Here is a 26,825-nt window from a genome sequence, read left to right on the forward strand (position 1 = left end):
TAAAATTATAAAAAACATATTTTTATTATTTATTATTAAAATAATAAGAAATATTTTTTATTATTATTTTAAATACTAAAATTATGTCTCTCACAGGAGGGAAGATGGTTACGGTGGACGGCCAAACACCATGCCCGCCCGGCCGCCTTTGTCTCCCCCTATTGGCGATGTTTACTGCACACGCCCACTACCAGGTTACTCTTTTGACGCCGAGCCAAACAACTTAGGAGGAACGCTTCAAAAAAACGTCACTGGTGTTGGCCGTGAGCGGAAAAAGTTACAAAAAACAAGACAAAGATCCCCCGTATAGCCTTAAAAGACTTTTGGAGTAAGGGGCCGTTACGCGATTTTGGACGGCGTCACAAAAAGTCAGACCCCCCCCCCCTCAAATATGACGTCACAAAGCTCTGCCCCCCCCAAAAAAAAAACATGCTTCAAATTTCTTTAAACTATTGTCATTATAGTGCGTATTTAATGTGGCGCTGCACTCTGATGTTGTAGGAGAAAACATTCATTAAAAAGTCTATTTAATTAAGTACAGCGTGTTGTCTATATTGATTTAAAGTTGCGCATTTTGATGTGACGTCACATTTCTCAACCCCCCCTCCCCCTCCCTTGTCACACATCGTCACAAATGTCTGACCCCCCCACCCTAGGTGCGTGACGTCATTTATAGATGGCCCCTAAGCAGCTCCAATAACTCGGTTTAGGACAATCGCCTTGGTGTTGATGGGAACGGTGGTGCAACGGTTAGCGCGCTGCGCTACGCATTCAGCCTCAGCCACCAGAGTTCGATTCCCGCTCACGGCCGACACACCTCTTGGCCCACAATATCTGGACTTGTCTTCATATTAAATCAATGCTTAGATTTCCGTTCATATTTTTTGTGGTTATGGTTGTACTTTATTCATATTTAATCTCTGCCATTTACATACAATGAAACAAGAAATGGTGAAAAATAAAAAAAAACAGAGCAATGTAATACAGTACACTATTAGACATTATTGTAAACATTAATAAAAAAAAGTCCATACCATGTGTTAGTGAATTTTTTTATATTTTAGGAAGGAAATGTTTTCAAATTTAGATTTTTTTTTCTGGGGGGGGGGAGGGGACCCCCATACACCCTGGAAGATTTGGTTCCCCCCAATGCTGACTCCATGGCTATGGCCTTGCCTGGTGGCGTCATGGTGCTGGCCCAACCCACCCCTTCGGGTGGCGTGCGTGGGCCTTCGTAGGTGCTACTCGCTAACAACACTTGCCCCCAACCAACAGGAGGCTTTGTTGGTGGTGGTGGCGGTGGCGGCCGCCGCGAGCAGGAATCGAACTCGGTCGGCTCCGCCGAGTTTTCGCAGCGCAGCGCGCTAACCGCTTGCACCACCCCCCACACCACACACCACCACCCCACACACCACACCCCACACCACCACACCCCACACCCCACACTGTTTGTTCCCTTCCCATCCACATCACCACCACCACCAAACCCCCTCGCCCTCCGGGAGTCGGGAAGAAGCTTCGACGACGACGACGAGGATGATGCTGGTGGTGCCGCTTCTAGCACTTGTGCCATTCTTCCAGCTGGTAGAGACGCAAGGTGTGAAGACGACCCCGACTCCTCATCCTCCTGCATCTCCCCAGACGCCCCCGTTGGCTGCGGCTTGGTGGCCCTCGCTGCTGCTGGGCACCGTCTGCCTGCTGGTGCCGTGCGCCTGCCTCCTGCTGCTGCTCGCCTGCGCCCTGGCCGGCCGCGCGCTCCTCGCGTGCCGCCGTCGCGGCGCTGCGGAGGCGGCGGCGGTGAGGCGGCGTCAGGGCAGCCAGAGGCAGCAGCAGCAGGGGCAGCAGCAGCAGGGACAGCAGCCGGGACAGCAGCAGCAGCGGGGGCAGCAGCGGGGGCAGGAGCGGGGACAGCAGCAGGGGCAGGAGCGGGGACAGCAGCAGGGGCAGGAGCGGGGACAGCAGGAGGAACAGCAGCAGCGGGGACAGCAGGAGGAACAGCAGCAACAGGAACAGGGGCGTCAAGAAATTAACTCCCAGCAGGAGCAGCAGCAGCAGCAACAACAACGGGAACAACAAGGAGAGAGACACAAGAAGCAACTTCACCACGGCCAACGGACGATCCCGCAGAGGAATCTATACGCACGCCATGATGATGATGATGATCATCAGCAGCAGCAGCAACAACAGCCACGTCGCAAACATCTCCACCAGCAGCAGCATCGTCACGATCATCAGCTGCAACAGCAGCAGACTCTTAACCAACGTCGTGAGCCACAGGAGCTCCACCACAAACAACATCACCACCACCACCACCAAGACCATCAACAGCAACAACTCGACCATTATCAACGGCATAATCATCACGGACACCGTCCCCATCTGCTGCCTCTGCTGCCTCATCATCATCAACAACTCCATCACGATCTTCACTATCGGGTCGACGGGCCTGGGGGGGATGGAGTGCAGGGCGCATGGGAGGAAAGGAGACGACAAGAGGAGAGGCAGCGGCCGAGGTGAGAGCGATAGATCGAGCTGTCGACGAGAATAAAGGCTACTTGAGAATCGTCCGGCGGTCAACACCGAGGATCTGAGAACGTCGTGCAGAAATCGTGGTCCCCCCACACCCCATGAATCAGAGAAATAGTGCAGAAATCGTGGTCCCCCCACACCCCATGAATCAGAGAAATAGTGCAGAAGTTATGGTCTCTATCCCATGGATCTGAGACATAGTGCAGACGTCATGGTCCCAACCCCATGGATCTGAGAAATAGTGCAGAAATCATGGTCCCAACCCCATCGATCTGAAAAATAGTGCAGACGTCATGGTCTCAATCCCATGGATCTGAGAAATAGTGCAGAAGGCATGGTCTCAACCCCATAGATCTGAGAAATAGTGCAGAAGTCATGGTCCCAACCCCATGGGTCTGATAAATAGTGCAGAAGTCATGGTCCCAACCCCATAGATCTGAGAAATAGTGCAGAAATCATGGTCCCAACCCTATAGATCTTAGAAATAGTGCAGAAGTCATGGTCCCAACCCCATCGATCTGAGAAATAGTGCAGACGTCATGGTCTCAATCCCATGGATCTGAGAAATAGTGCAGAAGTCATGGTCCCAACCCTATAGATCTTAGAAATAGTGCAGATGTCATGGTCCCAACCCCATCGATCTGAGAAATAGTGCAGAGTCATGGTCCCAACCCCATGGGTCTGAGAAATAGTGCAGAAGTCTTCGTTCAACACCATGGCTGCTGTAATCCAGCACTTTGAAGGCAGCGCGAGGGTTGGTGCATCACACAAATGTTTTGAAACTACCTTCCCTAATGGTCTTCGATGAGCCGTAACCCTGACTTGGCAGAAGGTGGTATGTACGGGATAGCTTGATATCGCCCCTGGCATGCATGGGTATTCTCCGGATACCCTAGTTCCCCCACGTCCCCTCCAGGGTGGAGAGATGTTGACTACCTCGCCTGGTATGCAGGAAGTCTGTATATTTGGAGATTGCATGTTCTCCCCGTGGCCGCGTAAATTTTTCTCCGATATTTCCCCTCCACATTTTTGAGGCATGCCTGCCGTTCGAGAGTATTTGGCTGGTCTGAATGCCCACATGATATGCCACTTCGTTGAGCTATCGTTTGCGATAGCCAGGTGGCTTCTGCAAAAACGATCCATATAGCTCGGTGAGCCTTACCTGGTCAAATAAAAAAAACATTTGAAAATAAATACAGAGGACCGCAGAGCTTGAGCTATATTTGGCATGGGCTCACCGCGTGGCTGGCACCCTTCCCGTTTGTCAGTGTGTTCCGCCTTCCTGGTGCCCCTTGAGTCGTCCTCTTGTCTTTGAGGCTGAGGCAGAACACTGCAATAGTGGGAACATGTTATAGAAGTTGACGTCATGATTATTATGATCATCCCTGAACTCAACCCTGTCCGTGGCCCTTGTTCACGACAACCTGGGTTTCGTGCCTGGGAGACTTCACTGAGGACAAACGATATTTTGAATGATCGTTACGATGGGTGAGAGTCAAGAAGGAGGAGAAGGTGGATTCGGCAGACTGGGATTCCAGAGATGAGGTTGGAGGTTGTGGTGGGAGCAGGGGAGTAGGGAAGCGGTAGTGTAGTGGTTAGCGCGCTGCGCTAAAAATCCGGCCACCTGAGTTCAATTCCTGCTCACGGCCAACACCTAGTGACGATTATCTGAATTGTTCCTGGGACTCCCCTAGTTCGGCTCGGCCTCAAATTCGTATTTGTGTCCCAAACATTGCCTGGTGCTGGCCACCCACTTGTGTGCCGTGTCGGCCGTCGCGAAGAGCACTTGCCCAAAAGTCTGTTCAGCATATGAATCGATTAGCCCGGGTCACCGCAAAATATTGGTTGGCCGGGCATAGTTTAAGGTTTTTTTTTTTCTGGGAGCATCGCTGGGTACTACCATCCTGTCCTGCCGGAGGGCGACGCTGGGAGCGATGATGACGACGATGTCGATCCCGCCAGCACGACCGTGACCGCCGGCCGTACCAAGATGAGCGCCTGGTGCACCATTGCCTCCGAGTGGTCTCGCTCCCAAAGACAAGGAGGGTGGCCACCCCCGTAAGAAGCAGAACGTGCTGGGGAAATGACCAGACCAGCATCCTCATGTACCTCCAAAACAAGCGATAACCGTTGCCACGCACTAATACCCCAGCAGCCCCCCTTGTTTATGGGTGTTTTGCGTTTGTTTTTTATTTCCATATTTGGCGTTGGGTATCGGGCTCGGTGACATCTCCCGTCTGGTTTCGGAGTTATGGAGGTTTTGGCACCCCCGGGTCACGATGGTGACCCGGGTCACCGCCAATCGATTCATATGCGGGGGATCTTTGTCTTTGATTGGAGTAGGATAGATCGGTTTCCGTGACATGGTGATTATACACTAGCATATCTCGCCTGACGAGGGCTTGGCAACATGCAGCTCTGAAGCCGCAAAGTTGTGGCTCTTTGGCTGCCCCCTTTGTGGCTCTTTGGCTGCCTCCTTTGTGGCTCTTTGGCTGCCCCCTTTGTGGCTCTTTGGCTGCCCCCTTTGTGACTCTTTGGCTGCCCCCTTTGTGACTCTTTGGCTGCCTCCTTTGTGGCTCTTTGGCTGCCTCCTTTGTGGCTCTTTGGCTGCCTCCTTTGTGGCTCTTTGGCTGCCCCCTTTGTGGCTCTTTGGCTTCCCCCTTTGTGACTCTTTGGCTTCCCCCTTTGTGGTTCTTTGGCTTCCCCCTTCGTGGCTCTTTGGCTGCCCCCTTTGTGGCTCTTTGGCTGCCCCCTTTGTGACTCTTTGGCTGCCCCCTTTGTGACTCTTTGGCTGCCCCCTTTGTGACTCTTTGGCTGCCCCCTTTGTGACTCTTTGGCTTCCCCCTTTGTGACTCTTTGGCTGCCCCCTTTGTGACTCTTTGGCTGCCTCCTTTGTGGCTCTTTGGCTGCCCCCTTTGTGGCTCTTTGGCTGCCCCCTTCGTGGCTCTTTGGCTGCCCCCTTCGTGGCTCTTTGGCTGCCCCCTTTGTGACTCTTTGGCTGCCCCCTTTGTGGGCAGCCGTTTAAAACAAAACATGCAAATCTTCAACGTAATTTAACGTAAAGATCATTGATTAAATATGGCAGCGGAATGGGTCACCATGGAATGTCTTGGTGACAACAACATGTAGAAACAGTCAAATTGCATTGTTAAAGAACAATTAAGCGAGGACAAAAACTAAATAGACGCAGTTTATTCGATGACATTGTTTTAAGTCAGAATGTGTGTTGTCATCTTCTCTATACGTGCTGCTATGCATGTGCACAAGTAGCTGTGTGTATGATGCGGCCTCTCGATCTATTTTGGCACACGCACACTCGCAGCACGAGGCCGACTCATTACATCTCGCGGGAGGATCGTTCAGCTCAACACAATTGTTCCGCGGTGCAATTTGCAAGTGTGAGTTCGCGTTTTTAAGTCAATTTTAAAATAACAAACCCATGGAAGCTTAGATTTGAAGCTTTCGTGACCGCAGGGATCCATACTCTTTGTGGTTTTTTCGTTAAATTCATCACGTAGGTAATAAAATAAATCACGACGTTTCGATTGCAACGCAAGCAATCATCATCAGGTGGGAAAACCACAGCAAGAATGTTTATTTTGGGACGCAAATTGAGCAATCATTGGAAGGATGTTATTAACCGGGTAAAACCCTAACTGCTTTATGGTTGTTGTCTATCATATCTGCCGGGTACTTGTCTACTTCCCCCCCCCCGCATCCCCAGCTCTCTCGGCCTCCCACTTCCAGGCCTGCCCACTCCCCCCCCCCCCCAGCCTCACGTCCTTCTAGCGTCCACGCAGCGCCCCCCCCACCCCCTCTCTCTCTCCCCCCTTGCTCCTCCCCCTTTCTTACCTTTATAACCTCTTACCACGGCAGCTCTCTCTCTCCCACTTCAGCAAAAAAAAAATTCTTGCTGTGGTTTTCCCACCTGATGATGATCGCTTGCGTTGCAATAGAAACGTCGTGATTTATTTTATATTATTACCTACGTGATGACTTTACCGAAAGAACCAAAGAGTATAGACCTTAGTATCCTCCTACCTGGCTCCGCCCACCATTAATTGATGGCCCCACCCACCAATACATACTGTCCCCATCCACCACTATCTACTGTCACCACCCACCACGACCTACTTCCCCAACCCACCACAACCTGATGTCCTAAAACACCACTGAACTACAGTCCATTTAAAGGGAGAGTCCTTGCCTGTAACACCTGGCAGTCCAGAGTTTTGCTTGTATTTAAATCGATGCTGCTAAAATTATGCACTTCCAGCAACCTGTGTGGCTGATGGGTGGTGGAAGAAATCATTTTATAGCTTACAGTGAGGGAAAAAAGTATTTGATCCCCTGCTGATTTTGTACGTTTTGCCCACTGACAAAGAAATGATCAGTCTAGAATTTTAGTGGTAGGTTTATTTGAACAGTGAGAGACAGAATAACAACAACAAAATCCAGAAAAACGCATGTCAAAAATGTTATACATTGATTTGCATTTTAATGAGGGAAATAACTATTTGACCCCTGTGCAAAACATGACTTAGTACTTGGTGGCAAAACCCTTGTTGGCAATCGCAGAGGTCAGACGTTTCTTGTAGTTGGCCACCAGGTTTGCACACATCTCAGGAGGCATTTTGTCCCACTCCTCTTTGCAGATCTTCTCCAAGTCATTAAGGTTTCAAGGTTAACGTTTGGCAACTCGAACATTCAGCTCCCTCCACAGATTTTCTATAGGATTAAAGTCTGGAGACTGGCTAGGCCACTTCAGGACCTTAATGTGCTTCTTCTTGAGCCACTCCTTTGTTGCCTTGGCCATGTGTTTTGGGTCATTGTCATGCTGGAATACCCATCCACGACCCATTTTCAATGCCCTGGCTGAGGGAAGGAGGTTCTCACCCAAGATTTGACGGTACATGGCCCCGTCCATCGTCCCTTTGATGCGGTGAAGTTGTCCTGTCCCCTTAGCAGAAAAACACCCCCAAAGCATAATGTTTTCACCTCCATGTTTGACGGTGGGGATGGCGTTCTTGGGGTCATAGGCAGCATTCCTCTTCAAAACACGGCGAGTTGAGTTGATGCCAACGAGCTCCATTTTGGTCTAGTCTGACCACAACACTTTCACCCAGTTGTCCTCTGAATCATTCAGATGTTCATTGGCAAACTTCAGACGGGCATGTATATGTGCTTTCTTGAGCAGGGGGACCTTGCAGGTGCTGCAGGATTTCAGTCCTTAACGGCGTAGTGTGTTACCAATTGTTTTCTTGGTAACTATGGTCCCAGCTGCCTTGAGATCATTGACAAGATCCTCCCGTGTAGTTCTGGGCTGATTCCTCACCGTTCTCATGATCATTGCAAATCCATGAGGTGAGATATTGCATGAAGCCCCAGGCTGAGGGAGATTGACAGTTGTTTTGTGTTTCTTCCATTTGCGAATAATCGCACCAACTGTTGTCACCTTCTCACCAAGCTGCTTGCAATGGTCTTGTAGCCCATTCCAGCCTTGTGTAGGTCTACAATCTTGTCCCTGACATCCTTGGAGAACTCTTTGGTCTTGGCCATGGTGGAGAGTTTGGAATCTGATTGCTTCTGTGGAAAGGTGTCGTTTATACAGGTAACAAGCTGATATTAGGAGCACTCCCTTTAAGAGAGTGCTCCTAATCTCAGCTCGTTACCTGTATAAAAGACACCTGGGAGCCAGAAATCTTTCTGATTGAGAGGCGGTCAAATACTTATTTCCCTCATTAAAATGCAAATCAATTTATAACATTTTTGACATCCGTTATTCTGGATTTTTTTGTTATTCTGTCTCACTGTTCAAATAAACCTATCATTAAAATTATAGACTGATCATTTCTTTGTCAGTGGGCAAACGTACAAAATCAGCACGGGATCAAATACTTTTTTCCCTAACTGTATGTGAGGAGACATTTAGGTAATATGTTTTGTTCATGATGGATGTTTCGTTAGCACTCAATTATAAAAGAAAAAATATGTTTAAGTTAAGGTGAGGCGCTTGGTATTATTGCCTGAACAAAATTAAGTGTAAATATGGGACGGCATTCTGTGGGTTTTTTTTTTCTGTTCACGTTCCTAGCAGAAATCAAACAAGGCCATGTACTGACATGCTACATGGACTATTGTCTACACTTCTGAAGTGATGAGCCACGAGTTTGCACACGTCTGCCCGGCGAGTAACAGGAGATGCTGAGTTTACTATTGTAGTGTCAACGGAGCAGGAGACAGGATTCTTGAGCGCAGGCACCTTCTTTATTTAACACCTTCAGGTTCACAGGTTCGCCCTCGCTTCTCCCAAGTTGTAGAGCCTAGCCTAGACACAACCCTGACCGTGTTACACTGACGGCATCGACCGAGACAGCCAACAACTATCCGGCCCCGCAATTATCTAGCAAAGACGTCAGCGATGAAGGCGGCGAAGACGACAGCGAAGACGAAACGTGTCCACTTCCCAGAACCGGCAGCCACGATCTGTCGCTTTCCGCTGCTTCTATCCTACTCGGCCCCGACCTGGCTCCGCCCTGGCCGCGCCTGCCTTCTCGAGCCCAGTAGCGGGTTTCAGAGGCTTCCAGACAGGGTCTCTGTGACCCTTGCCCTAGTTCCTCCGCCCTGCTGACACAGCCGCGTAAGTGCCCACCGGCGTGTGTACTGCTCGTGTACCGCGTTTGCCGTTGCTGGACAACAGACGGCGCTATTACACTACACTATCATGAGGCGTTTATCAGTTTCTCGACGGTAATTCATGCTGTGGCGGTTATGTAACATCCTTTAAGCAGCTCATTTAATTCATTGTTTTCCTGCGTAACTGAGAGCATATGCATTGTAAGAAATTGTAGATTGTAAAGTTTAGAAAACTTATGGCAGGCTTATGTTAAGTGCACTGCGGTTGAGTGGAAATACAATTTGATGTAAAATACAATTTCACAGTTACGGGCAAATTGATATCGCGATAATCACATTGTAAAATGTAATGTGCGATCTGTTCTATAACGCTGCGTGTTTGCATAACGCGAATTGGATGCAATGCGATGGATGTATTGGGGAACACTTTTTTTTTTATAACGCCGATGCAAATTGGATATACTGCAATTGAGTGAACGGAACTACGTCACGCAAGTAGGAATAAGCGGTTCTCCAAGTGCCTCGGGGTAGCACTGCACAATGCGGGATGCTGCTGGATGCTTCTAGATACTACCCACCACACGCACCTCAGTCTTTGTTCGGCCTGCAATTACGCATCTCACGCGTTATCACGGACTGTGCTTTACCCTAGATTATAAATAATTTATTACGACGCGATTTGCCACAACACGGTGTTCTTCAGGATCGCGACTACTACTGCCGCGTTACAGGAGAGAGAGAGAAATAATACTGGCTCTGATAATTTGTTCCTCTTTGCCCCCTCCCCCCCCCTCCCTTCCAGGTCTCTCTCCACAAGCAGCAGCTCCGGGCTTCCCGCTAATGCGGTGCCCCCCAATTCTCCAGCCAGCGAGCTCAGTGAGGTAAGACTGCATGCGTGGGGGGGGGGGTGTGTCTGTTGTGCGTCACCATTTTCATGGTGGGAGATGACAAATTTCACGGGTTTCTCCCTATGACGGGTCTTGTCTTTTTTTTATATGAACTTGTGTAATCAATTTCAGCAGAATAATAAATTAAAGCACTAACAGGGGAGGCCCTTCCTAAGACTACTTCGCAAGGAGAATACGCCCCCAAGCCTACGCGCTTCCACAAACTGGACATCAAATTAACATTGTACGTGAAATGCAATCTATCTCTCTCAGGAACACTTCAAGGCCTTAACGTCAACGTACAGTAGACACCCGATTATCGGCATGCGGTTTATCTGATTTCCAGATTAACTATGCACCTGAGATTTTGACACAAGTTAATAACCCTAAAGCCCGAATTAATAATCCAAAAACAGTTATACATTGTTATTCTTGGGAATTTGTATTACAAGTCACGTGCTTAAACCGAACAATTTGTTGCTCCAGTTAATCCGAAATCCACGTGATCTCCCCCAATGGTAAAGTAGTTGCATATCTTTACAGCAGTGGGGCGGAGTTTGATTGATTTTTATTGGTGTGGCTCTGCTATCCACTTCATGGGCCGAGTCTTCAGCTGGGCGGGAGCAGGAAAGTGTTAGTATCACTGAGCACGTGCATCGATTGGTCTATCGTTAGTTTTTTGCATATACATCTGCGGAAAATGCGTAGTTTAGGATTGTCCGCGAATTTTAATTATCCGCAACCTGTCCTCCCTGTCATTAGCATAGATAATCGACAGCGGACTGTATTGGCACAGCATGAATTACACGTAAAAAAAACTGACCAGGCGCACAATATCACATTCGTCGTTTCAGATTCATCACCGTTATGCATCGCCCTAAGCATGGCATGTTCACCATCAGGAAAAACATCACAGACTTCTGCTTGTTCCACGGAGCTTTAAGTTCGTTGTCTCCGATTAGCATGGTTGGCTACGTATGGTGCAAAAGAAGTTCAACATACATTACAGTATAATTCTCGATTATCTGCGCTAATTATGGGGAGGATTGCCGTGGATAATTCAAAATCGCGGCAAAAGAAGACCAACATACATTACAGTAGAATTCACGATTATCCGCGCTAATGATGGGGATGACGGCCGTGGATAATTCAAAATCGCGGACAATCCAATGATATCCATTTTCTGTCTCTCTCTCTCTATACCAAAGACCACTAATGTAGGTATAAATCATGTTTAAGTTAAGAAAATTTAGTTTTGTTAATGAACATAACATTGCAATAAGTAAGTATGGACATTTGATATTGTGCATTCTTATGAGTCCAGTCCATCATGAATGTGCATTGATCACACGTTGAAGTAGGCTCTCTGAAACAACAAACAACAACAGCAACACTGTTTGGAGTATGTTGCGGAACTGGCTCAGACTCGGGGATGGATGTCGACCATTGAGTTTGTAGCTTGTTCCAGGTCTTTAGACCGGAGACGCCGAAACTGTGCTGGCCGTATCGCACGAGGTTTACACACGGGCCGTAGTCCGAGTCAATTTGGGTCTGTCGAAGCTGGTACACACTGATCGGCGAGATAGGATGGAGCAGATTAATGGAGAAAGTATTGATCTTGTTTAATAACAAAAGTCCACGCGAAAGCATGCACTCACTTAGTGTTAAAACAACACGACGCTTCCGTTTCTTTTGGCACCGCGCAGTTTCATAAGTTAAAGCTCACAAACTAAATGATTGGTTCAGTCACTCAAAATGAAGCGCAACTGACGATTTCGATTGTTACTCTCTCAATTTAGAACGAATACTAACGATCGACGACCGATCAATGATGTACGTGCTCAATGATAACACTTTATTGTTCCCGCCCAGCAGAAGACTCGGCCCACTAAGTGGATGATAGCAGAGCCACGCCAATCAACATCATTCAAAGTCTACCCCAGTGTTGTAAAGGATTGCAACTAATGTACTGTAGAGGAGCCAATCACGTGGATTTCGGATTAACCGGAGCAACATTTCTTCGGTTTAAGCACGTAACTTGTAGTAAACATTTCTAAGAATAAAAATATATAACTGTTTATACATTATTAATTTGGGCTTAAGGGAAATTCCATGAGTTATTGATTTACGTCCAAATCTCAGGTGCGTGGTTAATCTGCAAATTGGATAAAGCACACGCAGATCATCGAGAGTCCACTATATTTGGCTGCTATACATTTCCACGTTGAGCTATCATTTGTGGCTAGGTCGCTTCTGAAAAATAACTATATACAGTAGCTCAGTGGACCTTACCTGGTATAGTATAGGACGAAAAAAAAGTGAACACCTGGTGCAAAATTTTTAACATCACCGCTAAGGGACACGAAGGCTGCCTGAACATGGTGCCGTTCACGCCATGGCCAACGTGTGCTGTGCAGACCATTTTAGGTGCTCACTTAACAGTACTTTCCTTGGTCACAGGCATATCTATCCCTAAGTAATCTTTAAAAATAAAACAATGATTACGAAGCTCGCATTAAATAAAAACACTCCGAGGTGTAATAATATGTGCCTTTAATCCGCAAAAAAGAATAATAGAGGTTTTTTTTTTGGATTAGATCGTGTAAATATAAATGTGTCGTTAAACCCGCCACCACCCGACACAGCCAATTAGCAAGGTTTGTCACGTAAACAAAACGGGCCCAATTCGTTATTAGTACAGCACACCGGTGTGTTGGAGAGTAAACCCACAATATTTACAATTCGAGTATGACGTTTCTATTATAGATAATTTTGATCGCGAAAGCCTTCTTGTTAAACTGACTACAGGTAGTTCCCCGAGTTACGATGGTCCGACTTACGATATTTCGATCTTACGATGGCGATAGCGATACGACAAAATTGTAAAATATTTTAAATGTAGCCATCAACAACCTAACATCGTTCAAGTATGCAGACGACGGACAGAATCTTGGCGAGTACAGCACAATATACGTTATGATACGTTCAATGCATGTATGATACGTAGCTTTAGCGATTTCATTTTAGGGTTACTACGATACGTTCAATGCATGTTAAAAGTTTTTATAGTAGATAGGATTGTTTCCTGAAAAAACTTTCTATTAAATTGCAGTTCATATAGGTAGGCTAAGAATTTACCTTGTTTTTTACTTTACATTTTACTGTTCAATACAGTATTGCAATTAATACATACAGTATATAGTTTATACAGTACGGTACTGTAAATTGCTCTGTTTTGCTAAATTATCACCATTCTTTAAGACTCCTGGGTAGGCTAGGGCATCTTCGACTTACGATATTTTCGACTTACCATGGGGTCGTCGTAACGCATCTTCATCGTAATTAGAGGACTACCTGTAATCTCTTTGGGGAGGACAATTTAGTCTGTGAGGCCACATAATCAGAATGAGTTAAACAGCGAGCTTAGTGTCTCTTGCTCGGTTACTACCCCCGCCCCCCCCCCTTTGTCCATATCTGAATCACACAAATCAATACACAGATGGTCCTACTTGCAGTGCACACATTTATTTAGCGGGCACCGCGGTGGTGAGATGTTTTCTTCCTGGCCTGGTATGGAGGTGGTGGGTTTCATAGCGACCCTAACTCCTATTGTATATTTACAGTTTGTGGGGTCTCTCCCTGTCATCGCGTGGATTTTTTCTCCGCGTCCTCCGGTTTTTCCTTCCACATTTAGAAATATGCATTGAAATTATTTCGATTATTTTGCTGCTATAAATTTCCAGATGATACGCCACTTAATTGAGTTATCATTTGTGGCCAGGTCACTTCTGAAAAACAAGTTAATACCTCAGTGGGCTTTGCCGGGTAGGATGGGGATGGTTTAGTTTTATTTGTATTTGTTTGCATCATTTGTTTACCTTTCCTGTACTTTGCACTAATGTCGTGTTTAGTATTGTCCATAGAGGTTTTTTTGGGGGGTTAGATCGCGTAAATATATGAATGTGTCATTAAAGCCGCCACCACCCGACACAGCCAAATAGTAAGGGTTGTCACATTTATATATTTTTGTATTGTGTTTATTGTTGTAACCTTCTGGACATTTGTGAAAAAATGTATAACTCAATGGATTCCTCCAGTATATATAAATATTCTGATTCTGATGACTGATTCGATCTGTCTTACCCTACCCCCGCCCCCTCCCCCTTTTAATCTCTATCTTCGTGTCCAAGCCCCGACAGGCTATTTTACGGACCTATGAGTCGAGAGGCCACCTCGGTATGGCGCCCGAGGCTCCGGGAGGTCCCATGGCCGCGGGGTCGTCCCAAGGTTCTGCTTACACCGGCTCCATGGGAGGAGGTCACGAGGTGGAGTGCGGGGCCAGTGCAGGTGCAGCCAACCCCACCAAACACAGACCCCCTCCACTCATTACACACCAAAGACAAAGATCCCCTGTGTAGCCTGTAACTGTTGAGGCAAATGCTGTTAGTGAGTAGCACCTATGAAGGCCAGCACTGTGGCAGACGAGGGGGCGAGTGGCCAGCACCAAGCCCGGCCGCCTTTGTCTCCCAAGTGGCGATGTTTACACACCACTCAAGGAACTCATTTGAAGCTCTGTCAATCTAGGGGGAGGCCCAGGACCGGTTCAGATAATCGCCACTGGTGGTGACCATGAGCAGGAATCGAACTCTGGTCGCCGGGTTCGTAGCGCAGTGCAATAACCGCTACACTACTGCTCCTCAAACACACACGCATAATTAATGTATCTAAACCCACACTTCCTCAATGCCCACACACACACACCTCTGAACCCACAATACCTTTTCACAACGGCATACAAAGATTTCGATTTAAAGCTTTCGTGACTGCAATGATTCATCTTCTTTGGTTCTTTCGGTAAAGTCACGTAGAATGAGAATAAAATAATAAATTGATAAAATAAAATAACACAATAATATTCTCACGACGTTTCGGCCACAACACAAGCGGCCTTCATCAGGTGAAGGGAGCGAGACTGTCTGGTAGGACAGCGCTGGAGTGAGAGAGCCACGTTCAGATCACGGCTTTTAAGCTGTGTGAGAGGAACAAAGAGCCTTGACGAAGGAATTAGCATAAAATTTAGCATTGAAATGGCTGAATGATTAGCTTGTGACTGGTCACAGAAATAGCTATGTTAAAAGTTAAAGCATACACATCCGCAGAGGCACCCATTGTTAAAAGGAATTAGCATAGAATTTAGCATTGAAATAGCTAAATTAAGGCATACACATCCGCAGAGGCACCCCTTGATAATGGGATTAGCATAGAATTTAGCATTGAAATGGCTGAGTGATTCGCTTGTAACTGCTACAGAAATAGTTACGTTGAAGTCAGAGCATACACATTCACCGAGGCACTTAGTACAAATCAAACAGGAGAATTTAGCATTGAAATAACTAGGCGAATTTAGCATTGAAATAACTGGGTGATTTGCTAGTGACTGGTCACAGAAATGACTACACATCTGAGCTATTCACAGTACTATATAGTGAACCAATAAAAACTAAAATATAAATTACCTTCATGTTATCAATAAACTCTATATTCTCCAATCAGCTAAGCTACCAACCATAAGTCGTTATATATCACAATGCTATATGGCGAAAAAATGGGTGGATTCTTACCCTCAAATTTCCGTACCACGGATAGCTACGGGCCCCGTTCAGACGGACGAGTTCGTCCATGGTCGGAACAGAGGAGGGGGAGAGAGACAGCTGCGAAGCCCTAGTATACTCCATGTTGTAAACCATACCATTAACCGTGGTGTGAGAGGTATTAAGAGGCAATGCTGGCGAAAGAGCTGCGGTCTGAAGGTCATCGTAAAATTACAATTAATTAAGAACAGAAATGATTTAACACATCTTTCCAGTGGTTACTAAGCCTGAATCCATCTTCTCGGTTGAAATTGTCTCTGTGCTTGTATATGTGAATGGCCTCATGAACGAATCTCTCATGGTAGCCAGTTGGTTTGCAAAGAACCTCCGTCTTGGAGAAGTCAATGTCATGTGAGCCCACTGAATTGTAACAGTGATCTGCCACGGCAGAGGAGTTCGTCTTACCGTGTTTCAAGTCTGCTTTATGTTCGCGGATGCGGTCCGAGACCATCACCTTACCCTACATTGCAGGGGTCACTAAAAAGATCTCCAAAATCCTGAATAAACACAAGATCCAGGTCCGATTCAACAAAGTACACAAAATCCGTGATTTAGTTCCATCTGTAAAAGATGCTCTTCCAGACATACAGTACCCGGGCGTTTACAAACTAAAGTGCCTCTGTGGTAGTAGCTACATTGGAGAAACCAAAAGACATATCTCGGACCGCATCCGCGAACATAAAGCAGACTTGAAACACGGTAAGACGAACTCCTCTGCCGTGGCAGATCACTGTTACAATTCAGTGGGCTCACATGACATTGACTTCTCCAAGACGGAGGTTCTTTGCAAACCAACTGGCTACCATGAGAGATTCGTTCATGAGGCCATTCACATATACAAGCACAGAGACAATTTCAACCGAGAAGATGGATTCAGGCTTAGTAACCACTGGAAAGATGTGTTAAATCATTTCTGTTCTTAATTAATTGTAATTTTACGATGACCTTCAGACCGCAGCTCTTTCGCCAGCATTGCCTCTTAATACCTCTCGCACCACGGTTAATGGTATGGTTTACAACATGGAGTATACTAGGGCTTCGCAGCTGTCTCTCTCCCCCTCCTCTGTTCCGACCATGGACGAACTCGTCCGTCTGAACGGGGCCCGTAGCTATCCGTGGTACGGAAATTTGAGGGTAAGAATCCACCCATTTTTTCGCCATATAGCATTGTGATATATAACGACTTATGGTTGGTAGCTTAGCTGATTGGAGAATATAGAGTTTATTGATAACATGAAGGTAATTTATATTTTAGTTTTTATTGGTTCACTATATAGTACTGTGAATAGCTCAGATGTGTAGTCATTTCTGTGACCAGTCACTAGCAAATCACCCAGTTATTTCAATGCTAAATTCGCCTAGTTATTTCAATGCTAAATTCTCCTGTTTGATTTGTACTAAGTGCCTCGGTGAATGTGTATGCTCTGACTTCAACGTAACTATTTCTGTAGCAGTTACAAGCGAATCACTCAGCCATTTAAATGCTAAATTCTATGCTAATCCCATTATCAAGGGGTGCCTCTGCGGATGTGTATGCCTTAATTTAGCTATTTCAATGCTAAATTCTATGCTAATTCCTTTTAACAATGGGTGCCTCTGCGGATGTGTATGCTTTAACTTTTAACATAGCTATTTCTGTGACCAGTCACAAGCTAATCATTCAGCCATTTCAATGCTAAATTTTATGCTAATTCCTTCGTCAAGGCTCTTTGTTCCTCTCACACAGCTTAAAAGCCGTGATCTGAACGTGGCTCTCTCACTCCAGCGCTGTCCTACCAGACAGTCTCGCTCCCTTCACCTGATGAAGGCCGCTTGTGTTGTGGCCGAAACGTCGTGAGAATATTATTGTGTTATTTTATTTTATCAATTTATTATTTTATTCTCATTCTACGTGACTTTACCGAAAGAACCAAAGAAGATGCATACAAAGACCCCCCCCCATCTCCCTGTATAGCCTTCGATTTGGTTATGCTCATGATGAAATTACTTTGTGTGATGATCGATTGTCTTAATTATGTACAGTTACAGTTTTTTTTATAGCACAATTAGAGTCGATTGATACTCATATCACTGGAGATTATATCGATTATTTTACCAATATAGGTTCTCATTCACACTCTGGTAGATTATATCCATCCACACCTCTAGATTCTCTCGATTGTCACCCCTTTAGATTGTGTATATTTTATGGTAGAGTCACATCCTGTATATAATTCTAATCTCTATAACGTTTCATGTATTTGTCCACTTGCAGTGGAATTTTACAAAGTATCGGGCTGTATCCGAGGTGTGCTTTCTGTGTGGTCCGTCAGCAGGCAAGGCTACATTGGCTGGGTCATGTAGCCCGAATGCCCAGCCACCGAATGCTCAGTCACCTCCAGAGAGAGGGGGATAAATGGGCCTGGCATGAACTAGAGGAGAGATGGAGTGATGTGGTACAAGAGGATGTGGAGCTGAGTGGACTTACCGATAACTGGTACCAGCGGTGTCTAGATCGGCCTCTGTGGAGGAGGCTCGTGAAGGACGCTAATGGGCAGTTGGAGACAACAACGAGCGGAGCGCCGGGTGGCTAATACACAGCAAGTTGGCACAGTAGGGGGCACAGGTCGTGCATCAGCCAGTCATCTCAGTCAGTCGACCCATGGCACCTGGGTCTGTCCCGTTACCTCCTGCCAGTGGGCATTCGACACTTCATGTGGCCTGAACGTGCGCATAGCCTGACACAAGCGCCATGGTGACGTCAACGCCACTTTGTGGCGAATGGCGAGTATTGGTGTGTGAGGATTGGTAGTGTCGCGGTTAGTGCGCTCAGCTACGAACCCGGTGACCCGAGTTCGATTCTGCTCACGGCCAACACCAGTTACGATCATTTTAAACGGTCCTGGGCCTCCCCTAGGTCGACTCAGCCTAAAATGAGTATCTGGTGTGGTTTGTAAACATCGCCACTAGGGAGAAAAAGGCGGTCGGGCGTGGTGCTGGCCACCCACCCCCTCGTGTACCATTCCGGCCTTCATAGGCGCTCGCCAACAGCCTGTTCAGGCTATACGAGTGAGCTTTGTCTTTGTGAGTTTGTGGTGCTTTGTCTCTCTCTCTGCCCACCCCCCCCCCCCCCCCCTTGTGTAGGAGTCTCGCAGTGCGCCGTCTCCTCCCTTTGCAGTGACTCAGTCTGGCTGGCGTGTGACTGGGAACAACGCCACCGCGAAATGGCAGCGCGGTGTTCTCCGCGGTTACCCAGGGCACCCCCGCTGCTTTCCACGCTGCAGTACTGCGTGTGATGTCATTCCACCGCCGTGACGGTCGCTTTGGTGACGGTGGTGGGCGGTGGTGATGATGGAAATAAATGATGCACCGTCGACAAAAATACAAATCAGTTTAACACACAGGCTTTCGCGACCAATATTATCCATGGGAGGTTTTTTGGTTGGATCGCATAAATATAAATGCTGTGTCATTGAACCCTCCACCACCCGACACAGCCAATTAGTAAGGATTTGTCACGTACACAAAACGTGCCAATGTATTACTAGTTCAGCACACCGGTGTGTTGGAGAGTAAACCCACTGCATTTACAATTTAACAACGCATTTATGTTTCCGCAATATAACCCAAAAACCAATTGTATGGCTAAAATACAAATATTGTAAACGTGAAATTCACCTTGCACGGAAAATAAATCTCATTGTACAATAGGGGGGGCACCTGGGTAAATAAATACGGCGGATGCTTTGTGTTTACATTTGCCTCACAAGGAGTATGGAAGAGTAGTCCGAGACTAACCCAAGAGCACAGTTTTTTTCTTTAGAGCTCCCCTGTAGTGGGGGTTCTTTCGCCAGCGGTGGCCATGAGCAAGCGATTGCAGGGGCTCTACTCAAAACCGAGGCGATGTAAGTCGCCCAAGTGTGTTTGCGCCGTTGCGCGAGGGGAAGTGAAATCGAGTTTGGATCGGGCGCGGTGACTGCTCTTGCGGGGCATGTTCGGCGTCGCGTTGCTGCAAAGTTTGCTTATTTTTTTATTATGCTACAGAACAAAAACTAATTTATTGTTTTACTCACAATTTGGCACGTCGCGTCACGAGTGTTGTGTAAAAAAAAAAAGGTCACTTGTGCAAACTCACGGTCACGCGTGCATATTTTGGTTGAGCTGCACGTGCATGTCTATTGCTACGTTCGTTGTTGTGCTTAAGATATTTATTTACGTGTGACGTGGATGTCTTTTTGTTGATCGGTTAATTTAAAAGAAGCCTATTGGAAATGTAACGGTGATTTAAATGCATCAATAAAATGGGCCAATTGATGACATCAAATTTGACCTTCGACTGCAAGCAACGAAACCATTCACCTGGAGACAATGATGCACTTCCAATTTTTGTGTCAGTTTATTTTGAAGTACTCTGTGAGCTAAGTAGCTCTTGAATCGGGATTCATACACAAAAGCATCGGTTCCCTGGCAAACATAACGTGCATAACAGGTCGCAATAAATAAATAAATAGTGAAGAGACAAAAACGGCAACAAATCACACAATGTCGAGTACAGCAGCAAGGTCTCAGAGGACGCGGCAGGGGTTGGGTTCCGTATACCCCCCGCGTAAGCGCGAATTCGTGTAAGTTGGGGTTCGCCTATGAGTGTATATACATATAAACTACTATATACTTCTATATACTTCTATATCACTATATACTACTACATCACTATATAGTACTATATTACTGTATATTATTCTTACATTATACTACTATATGCTATTTTACACTATAGACTACTATGTACTTCTGTATACCACTATATTACCATATAGAGTCTAAATACAATATCAAATCCATCGTTCTCGTGATGGCGAGGGGTGGCCCGACTCCTCGCTTCCAGCCCCGTTCGTGGAGCGAAAGTACGAGTCGCACAAAATGTCAGTATGAATCGGGGGGGGGGGGAGGGTCAGTCGGTCGTGTATGAGCGGGGTCCGCGTACTCTGAGACCTTGCTGTATAGTATAAAGTTATCTTTTAAAATTGTAACTAAAGTGATGGTTATAATTAAATTACATATTGCAAATAAGGCATAAAAACGCAAATGGTAAGGAAGTTTAACTGAAAAACGTCGAATGTCAATATACAGTAATAATCTTGATTTGAGGCTTTCGTGACTGCAGGAATCCATACTCTTTGGTTATTTCGGTAAAGTCACGTGGGTATAAATAAATTAAAATTTAAACAAATCACGACGTTTCGATTGCAACACAAGCAATTATCATCAGGTGGGAAAACCACAGCAAGACCATTTTTTTGCTGTGATTTTCCCACCTGATGATGATTGTGTTGCAATCGAAACGTCGTGATTTGTTTCATTTGAATGTATTTCTAACTACGTGACTTTACCGAAAGAACCAAAGCATACAGTAATAATTACAACCATCACGATATTGAACTGAGTAAAATAATGAAGCGTCTATAACATAATAAAATATAGTGCGATAAGGCATACAGGCAAATCATGTTCACACATCTAATTGTTTATGCAGTGGCAGCTTGGCAGGAATTAATTTGAAAGGAGTGATTCAAGGTGATTGAGTGATGGTAGTGACTGTAAATCAAGTCTTGTGGCAATACTATTCTAGAGACTCGGGACATGATCATATGATCATTGTAAACCATGCACCATTCCAAATTGTCACCACCTGGCATGATCTTGCAATGCTACAATTAATCTGGCTCGTGCACTCGGGTCGATTTTAACTAAGCTATTTTACCAGGTGGAACAACCACAGCAATAAACAATCGCTTCAGCAATTGTTTATTGCTGTGGTTGTTCCACCTGATGATGGGCAATTGTGTTGCGCCCGAAACGTCGTTATTTATTTTATATTTTATACCTACGTGACTTTACCGAAAGAACCAAAGATTATGGATCCCTACAGTCATGAAAACTTCAAATCTATAATCTTTTACCAGGTAGAGCCCACTGAGCTATGTAGCTCTTTTCAGAGCGACCTGCTCATACATGATAGCTCAAATAAGTGTCTTATTATCACGTGGAAATTTAAAGCCACAGCAAAATACTCTAAACGCGTGTTTCTTAATGTGGAGAGGAAAAACTGGAGGACCCGGAGAAAAATCCACGCAACCACGGGGAAAGAGACAGGAAAACCCCAAATATACAAGCAGGCGTCACAGTCGGGATCGAACCAACGACCTTCTTGCATACCAGGCGAGGTAGTTAACTCCTTGCCACCGAAAGTACGCATTTCATTGCTCGATACACAGGGTGCACACACCCTTACGTGAATTACTTTGGTGACAACTTTTTCCGTAGCCTTGATCACTGAACGTTGTTTTGTCCTCCATTGGTAAATACGTACCTTGTCCGTAATATATTTGTTTCTTGTGTGGCACATTAGGAATGGAGCACTCTTTAAATAAGTTCTTTATGTGTTGTGCAGTACATCAATGCACGTGTGTACAGCAGCATGCGATGACTGAGTTGGGCCTGTGGGGGGGCTGGCAGGGTTAATGGTTAACCGAACGTGTACACCAGTCACGTGGTTAATGGCGACTCGGTGAAGATTTGCTGTGTGTGACACACGTGCTGTTGCATTCTACACATTAACCACAATGAATGTGTTTGCCCTCGATTTGGAGCACCTGCCCAACGTCCTTCATTTCGAGTGTGCAACACTTGGATCAGATCGCATGAATATGAATGTGTCGTTAAACCCGCCACCACCAGACTCGCAGCCAATTGATAAGGGGTTGTCACGTGAAACATGCCACATCGTTACTAGCTCAGCACAACGGAATATTTCAGAGTAAACCCACGACAGCATTTACAATTCGGGTACCGTGACGTTTCGCCGGTAATTAATTACAACAAGCCACATCAGGCGACAGCCCAGAGTTGGGAAATCCTCCTGTTTCGGTCTTAAACATAAATCCGTTACTCGTAACGTTACTCGGAACGGATTGGCACGTTTTGTTTACGTGACAAACCTTACTAATTTGCAGTGTTTCGGGTGGTGCCGGGTTTAACGATACATTTGCGCGATTTAATAAATAAATAAAACGTATGGATAATATGGGTCTCGAAAGCCTATATCGGGGAGGCTGACCCCCGTCTCCTCGCTCAGGTGGGATCCACTACTCCCCTCTTCCGTGTCCTGGGGAGGGTTACTGCTCACAGACCCCCCCCATCCTTCGCTGCAGCCCCTCGGGGCATGATTCGTGGCTGGCGCTTAGCCACCTGCGATCAATTCACACAATCTCCGCACACACTCACACCTACTCACTCGAAATCCGACGTCGCTCCTCTCCCGTGCCACGCACCAATCGCGTGCGCGGGACTCGGGGTCAGAGGGCAGGGACGTCACTCACACACGCGCAGCCGATTGGGGAGTTGTCTCGGAGTTTTATTTAAAGGTCTTTATGAACAAACTCACAGGTACACCGCCCGTTCTCCCCACGCACACGCTAAACAAAAGGCCGCACGAATAATCTCGCGTGTACGCCGCCCGATAGCCTCACGCACACGTTAAGCGAAAGGGGGTATGAGTAATCTCACGAGTCCGCCTCCGCTCACCACACGCACACGCCAACCACGAGCTACACGCATGGGCGAGCAACCACGTGGGCAAATACACCCTCACGCACAAACACCAACATGCATCCATTCCATCCTCGCAGAAACCACATGACAAGGTTTATTGATCCCCAGTAGTTTATTCTCAGCGAGTCCGAGGTTAAATTACCCGAGTCAGTTTGAGTCAGCAGGGCAGGTCTAACCTATCTCCCAATGGCCTCAATATCTCACTCTCGGGTATTCACGGTTCGACTCGTACGGAGCTGCTGGGTCGGATCCTCGCTGCACTTCGACTCGTCACACGGACGTTCGAGTGGCTGGGAAGTCGACTGCCCTGAGCGCTGGCTTGAGTAGAACAGGAACCAACTCTCCCTACCTTCTCTAACCTTTTTATTGTACTCTACATCAAAGAAAAGTCGGTGCTGATCCGCTGGCCTCCCGTCCAATCAGGTGGCTCGGATTTCCCGCCACTCTCCCCAGGCCGGTGCTCTCTCAGACGTCCGCTTTTCACCCTCTAAACAAGCGCATCTGTCCTACCAATCAGAGGACCGGCCCTGTTTTTCCCACCGTTCGTGACTCCGTACCCCCCCTACCTGCCTGCTGACCCGTGTGTGTGGTGTTTGTTTTCTATCCGCGGTGGCTCAGCAGCCACATCGTGACCACGTGATTACAACCCAAGTCACGGCGCCGTGGTGCACGTTAGCCTCGGGGGAGGTCGCCCAATTCCCTGGTCGCAGGAAACCGTGAAGTTTGGTCCCATGAAAGGGCTTCCAGGTGAAAACCTGTCGGCTAGGTGACCTCCCCTCAGGGCTCTATGTGGGGGTGTGTGTGTGTTCATGTGGGGGGTGGTGAGGGAAGAGCAGCGTCGGCCCCGTCGCTCGGAGGTGGCGGCGTCACGGCCACGGAGTCGGCAGGACGGCCTCGCTGCTGCGGCATCACAGTGGCAGGCACGGCTCCAACGGAGCGGCTTTGCTGCTACGGCACCACACCTACGACTACTACGTGTTAAACTCCTCTTCCTCCTGTTCTTACCTATTGTCCTTATCAATAAACTTTTGCTTCCCTTTCCCAGCCCTGTCTATGGGATTTTTTTCGATTTGAGCACTTATCCATGGACGCTCCTTCTTTGCTTTAAAGCCTAGAATTTCTGCTGCTGCTGCCTCATATATGCTGTCCTAAAACTGTCCCCGAGTATCTATGCTTCTGGCTCAGCCATATTCGTAAGAACTACAAACCCGCCTCGGATTCGTAGCCGAATAGTTGGCTAACCTGGGGATATATTTCGCTGTTGCTGTTTCAAAGATGGGCAAAGGGTATCTGCCCTGCTTAAATCCATATCTTTGGTTTTACTTCTGCGAGCATCGGCATTTAATAGGACTTTAAGTGCGAGTGGGTTTTGATTTGTAAACTGTCCGCTTGCAGTCTTTTCATCACCTATCGACAGCGTGGCATCTTAAACGTCCTGCTCACATCAACGCTCACCGTTTGTAATCTCCCGGTGCGAGCGAAAGATTAAAGCTGCACAAACCCATGAAGCAGCCTCGACTTGGGTTTGTATCCCTCGGGTGTGCTGTGCTACATACTTTCTACCACGCCGAGAAAAATTGCGCAGTGACCAAACAAATGGGACCCACCATCAAACTTCAATTGTTCTTTCTTAACACGGTACAGCATGTGAACACACAAATATTGCTTTCCTGCTGCAGGTGTGAAACCCTCCCCCATCCACCCATTGTTTTATTTTATTCGCACCTGTTAATAATGTCATCCAATCCAAAATGTGCGTTCCGGTTTCCACAGTGTGTGTGTGTGTCTTATTGTATAATTTCCGTCATTGTTTGCAACACATAGACTGCTGCTAATTATTTACCCCGTGGCAGTCTTCATACTTCGTTTAAAATAGAAAATGTTTTTTTTAAGTCTCATGCAACGCAATTTAAATTGTGCTTTGGTTGCCTGTGATACCATTTATCCAGCATTGCAATCGTTGTGTAACCACGCACATGTTCGAATGCACAACGTAGAAACATTTTTATACTTTGGTGATGGTGGCTACTCAAAATTCGCATCACATTACAGAAAACGCCCAACCTTGGTTCGAGTGATTTATTTCGGCTCCGACCAAGTTAGTGGAGGTGTGAATTGTGACAGACAATGCCACACCCCCAGAAATAAATATAAAAAAACATTCGATTGGCGGGAAATTAATACAAAACCCATACATCCCAACTCCCTATGAGAACCCGTTTGCATATTTCGAATAGCGATTGTGCTATTGACAAGGCAGGGCATTTCCCAAACACACCAAGTAGCGACTCAACAACAACCACCATTCGCCACTAAGTGGCGGTCATGTCACCACGGCGCTTGTGCGAGGCTATGTGCACGTTGAGGCCACGTGACGTGTCGAACGCCCACTGGCAGGAGGTAACAGGGCGAACCAAGGTGCCATGGATCGACTGACTGAGATGACTGGCCGATGCACCACCTGTGCCCCCTACTTTGCCAAGTTGCTGTGTTTTAGCCGCCCGGCGCTCCGCTCCTTTGTTGTGAGCATCGCTCCTCCACCCTCCGTTGTTGTTGGAGGGCGACTGCCTCCAACTGCCCAGTAGCATCCTTCACGGGCCCCCTCCACAGAGGACGATCTTGACACCATTGGTACCAGTCATCGGCAAGTCCACTCTGCTCCACATCCTCCTGTACCACATCACTCCATCTCTTTTCTAGCCCGTGCAGTGCCCGTTTAGCCTCCTCTATCTGGCCAAACAAAAGATGTTTAGGCTGGTCATGCGGGCTACATGACCCAGCAAAACGCAGCCTTGCCTGCCGGAGGAGCTCACCAATGGGACTTTGTTCAGATATTTCAAGGATTTGTGAGCTCCTCACACAATCCAGCCTGGTAAAACCCATAATGGATCCTTTGCAGGCCAGCGTAAATGTTATTAACTTGTGAAGATGTTTCATTAGGGGGGTCCACGTTTCGCAAGCATAGAGAAGGGAGGGCATGACCGTTGCCGAGAAGATCTGAAGCTTCGTTTGGAGCAGCAGACCAGGTAGCTTCCATACAGCGTTGCACAACTGATGATAAGATAATGCTGCTCGAATGATTCGGAGTGAGACCTCTGCTGTGAAACCGGAGCCAGTCATGAGCACACTGCCCAGGTATGGGACATTTCCCACTCTCTCCACAAATGCCCCATCACCAACTGGAAGTTGTGGGGGTGGAGTGTCTGATGTTGCAAAATACCCAGGTAGGTGCTTAGTTTTGGTGGGGCTTATAGTAAGGCCCCACCTCTTAGTGGCACGCTCCAGGATCAGCAGCACCTCCAAATTCTCCTCTGCATGAGCAGAAATCGCAAGATCATCGGCATACATAACATGGTTGACCAATAGGCAGCCATCGATCAGCCTCCCATTGTATCTGTACCAGATGGAAAATCCTCCGGTACAGCCATCGAAGGCTTCACGAACTACATGGTTGAAATAGATGTTAAATAATGTGGGAGCCAGAGGACATTCCTATCACACCCCAAGATGAATAGGGTATGGCTCCGACTCC

The 26,825-nt window shown here is 46.9% G+C and overlaps 1 protein-coding gene across 1 annotated transcript; it reads left to right on the forward strand.

Moving 5' to 3' along the window:
* The first annotated feature begins 1,536 nt into the window (after positions 1 to 1,536).
* Positions 1,537 to 20,006, forward strand: LOC116937639 (uncharacterized). Its single transcript, XM_032944799.2, has 5 exons — positions 1,537 to 1,838; positions 1,924 to 2,513; positions 9,968 to 10,046; positions 14,243 to 14,399; positions 18,827 to 20,006. The coding sequence occupies exons 1-5, from the start codon at positions 1,537 to 1,539 to the stop codon at positions 18,995 to 18,997; spliced, it is 1,299 nt and encodes a 432-aa protein (XP_032800690.2). The 3' UTR covers positions 18,998 to 20,006.
* The last annotated feature ends 6,819 nt before the right edge of the window (positions 20,007 to 26,825 follow it).

This window comes from Petromyzon marinus, chromosome 75 (assembly GCF_048934315.1).
Source record: "Petromyzon marinus isolate PM22_M1 ecotype Great Lakes invasive population chromosome 75, UKy_Petmar_22M1.pri1.0, whole genome shotgun sequence".
Taxonomy (NCBI): Eukaryota; Metazoa; Chordata; class Hyperoartia; order Petromyzontiformes; family Petromyzontidae; genus Petromyzon; species Petromyzon marinus.

Bases quoted from the DNA above. Each gene is read 5' to 3' on its own strand.
- LOC116937639 (XM_032944799.2), top strand. From the start codon at position 1,537: ATGATGCTGGTGGTGCCGCTTCTAGCACTTGTGCCATTCTTCCAGCTG. The intron at 2,514-9,967 runs GTGAGAGCGATA...CCTCCCTTCCAG, and splicing joins GAGGAGAGGCAGCGGCCGAG to GTCTCTCTCCACAAGCAGCA. The intron at 10,047-14,242 runs GTAAGACTGCAT...TTCGTGTCCAAG, and splicing joins CAGCCAGCGAGCTCAGTGAG to CCCCGACAGGCTATTTTACG.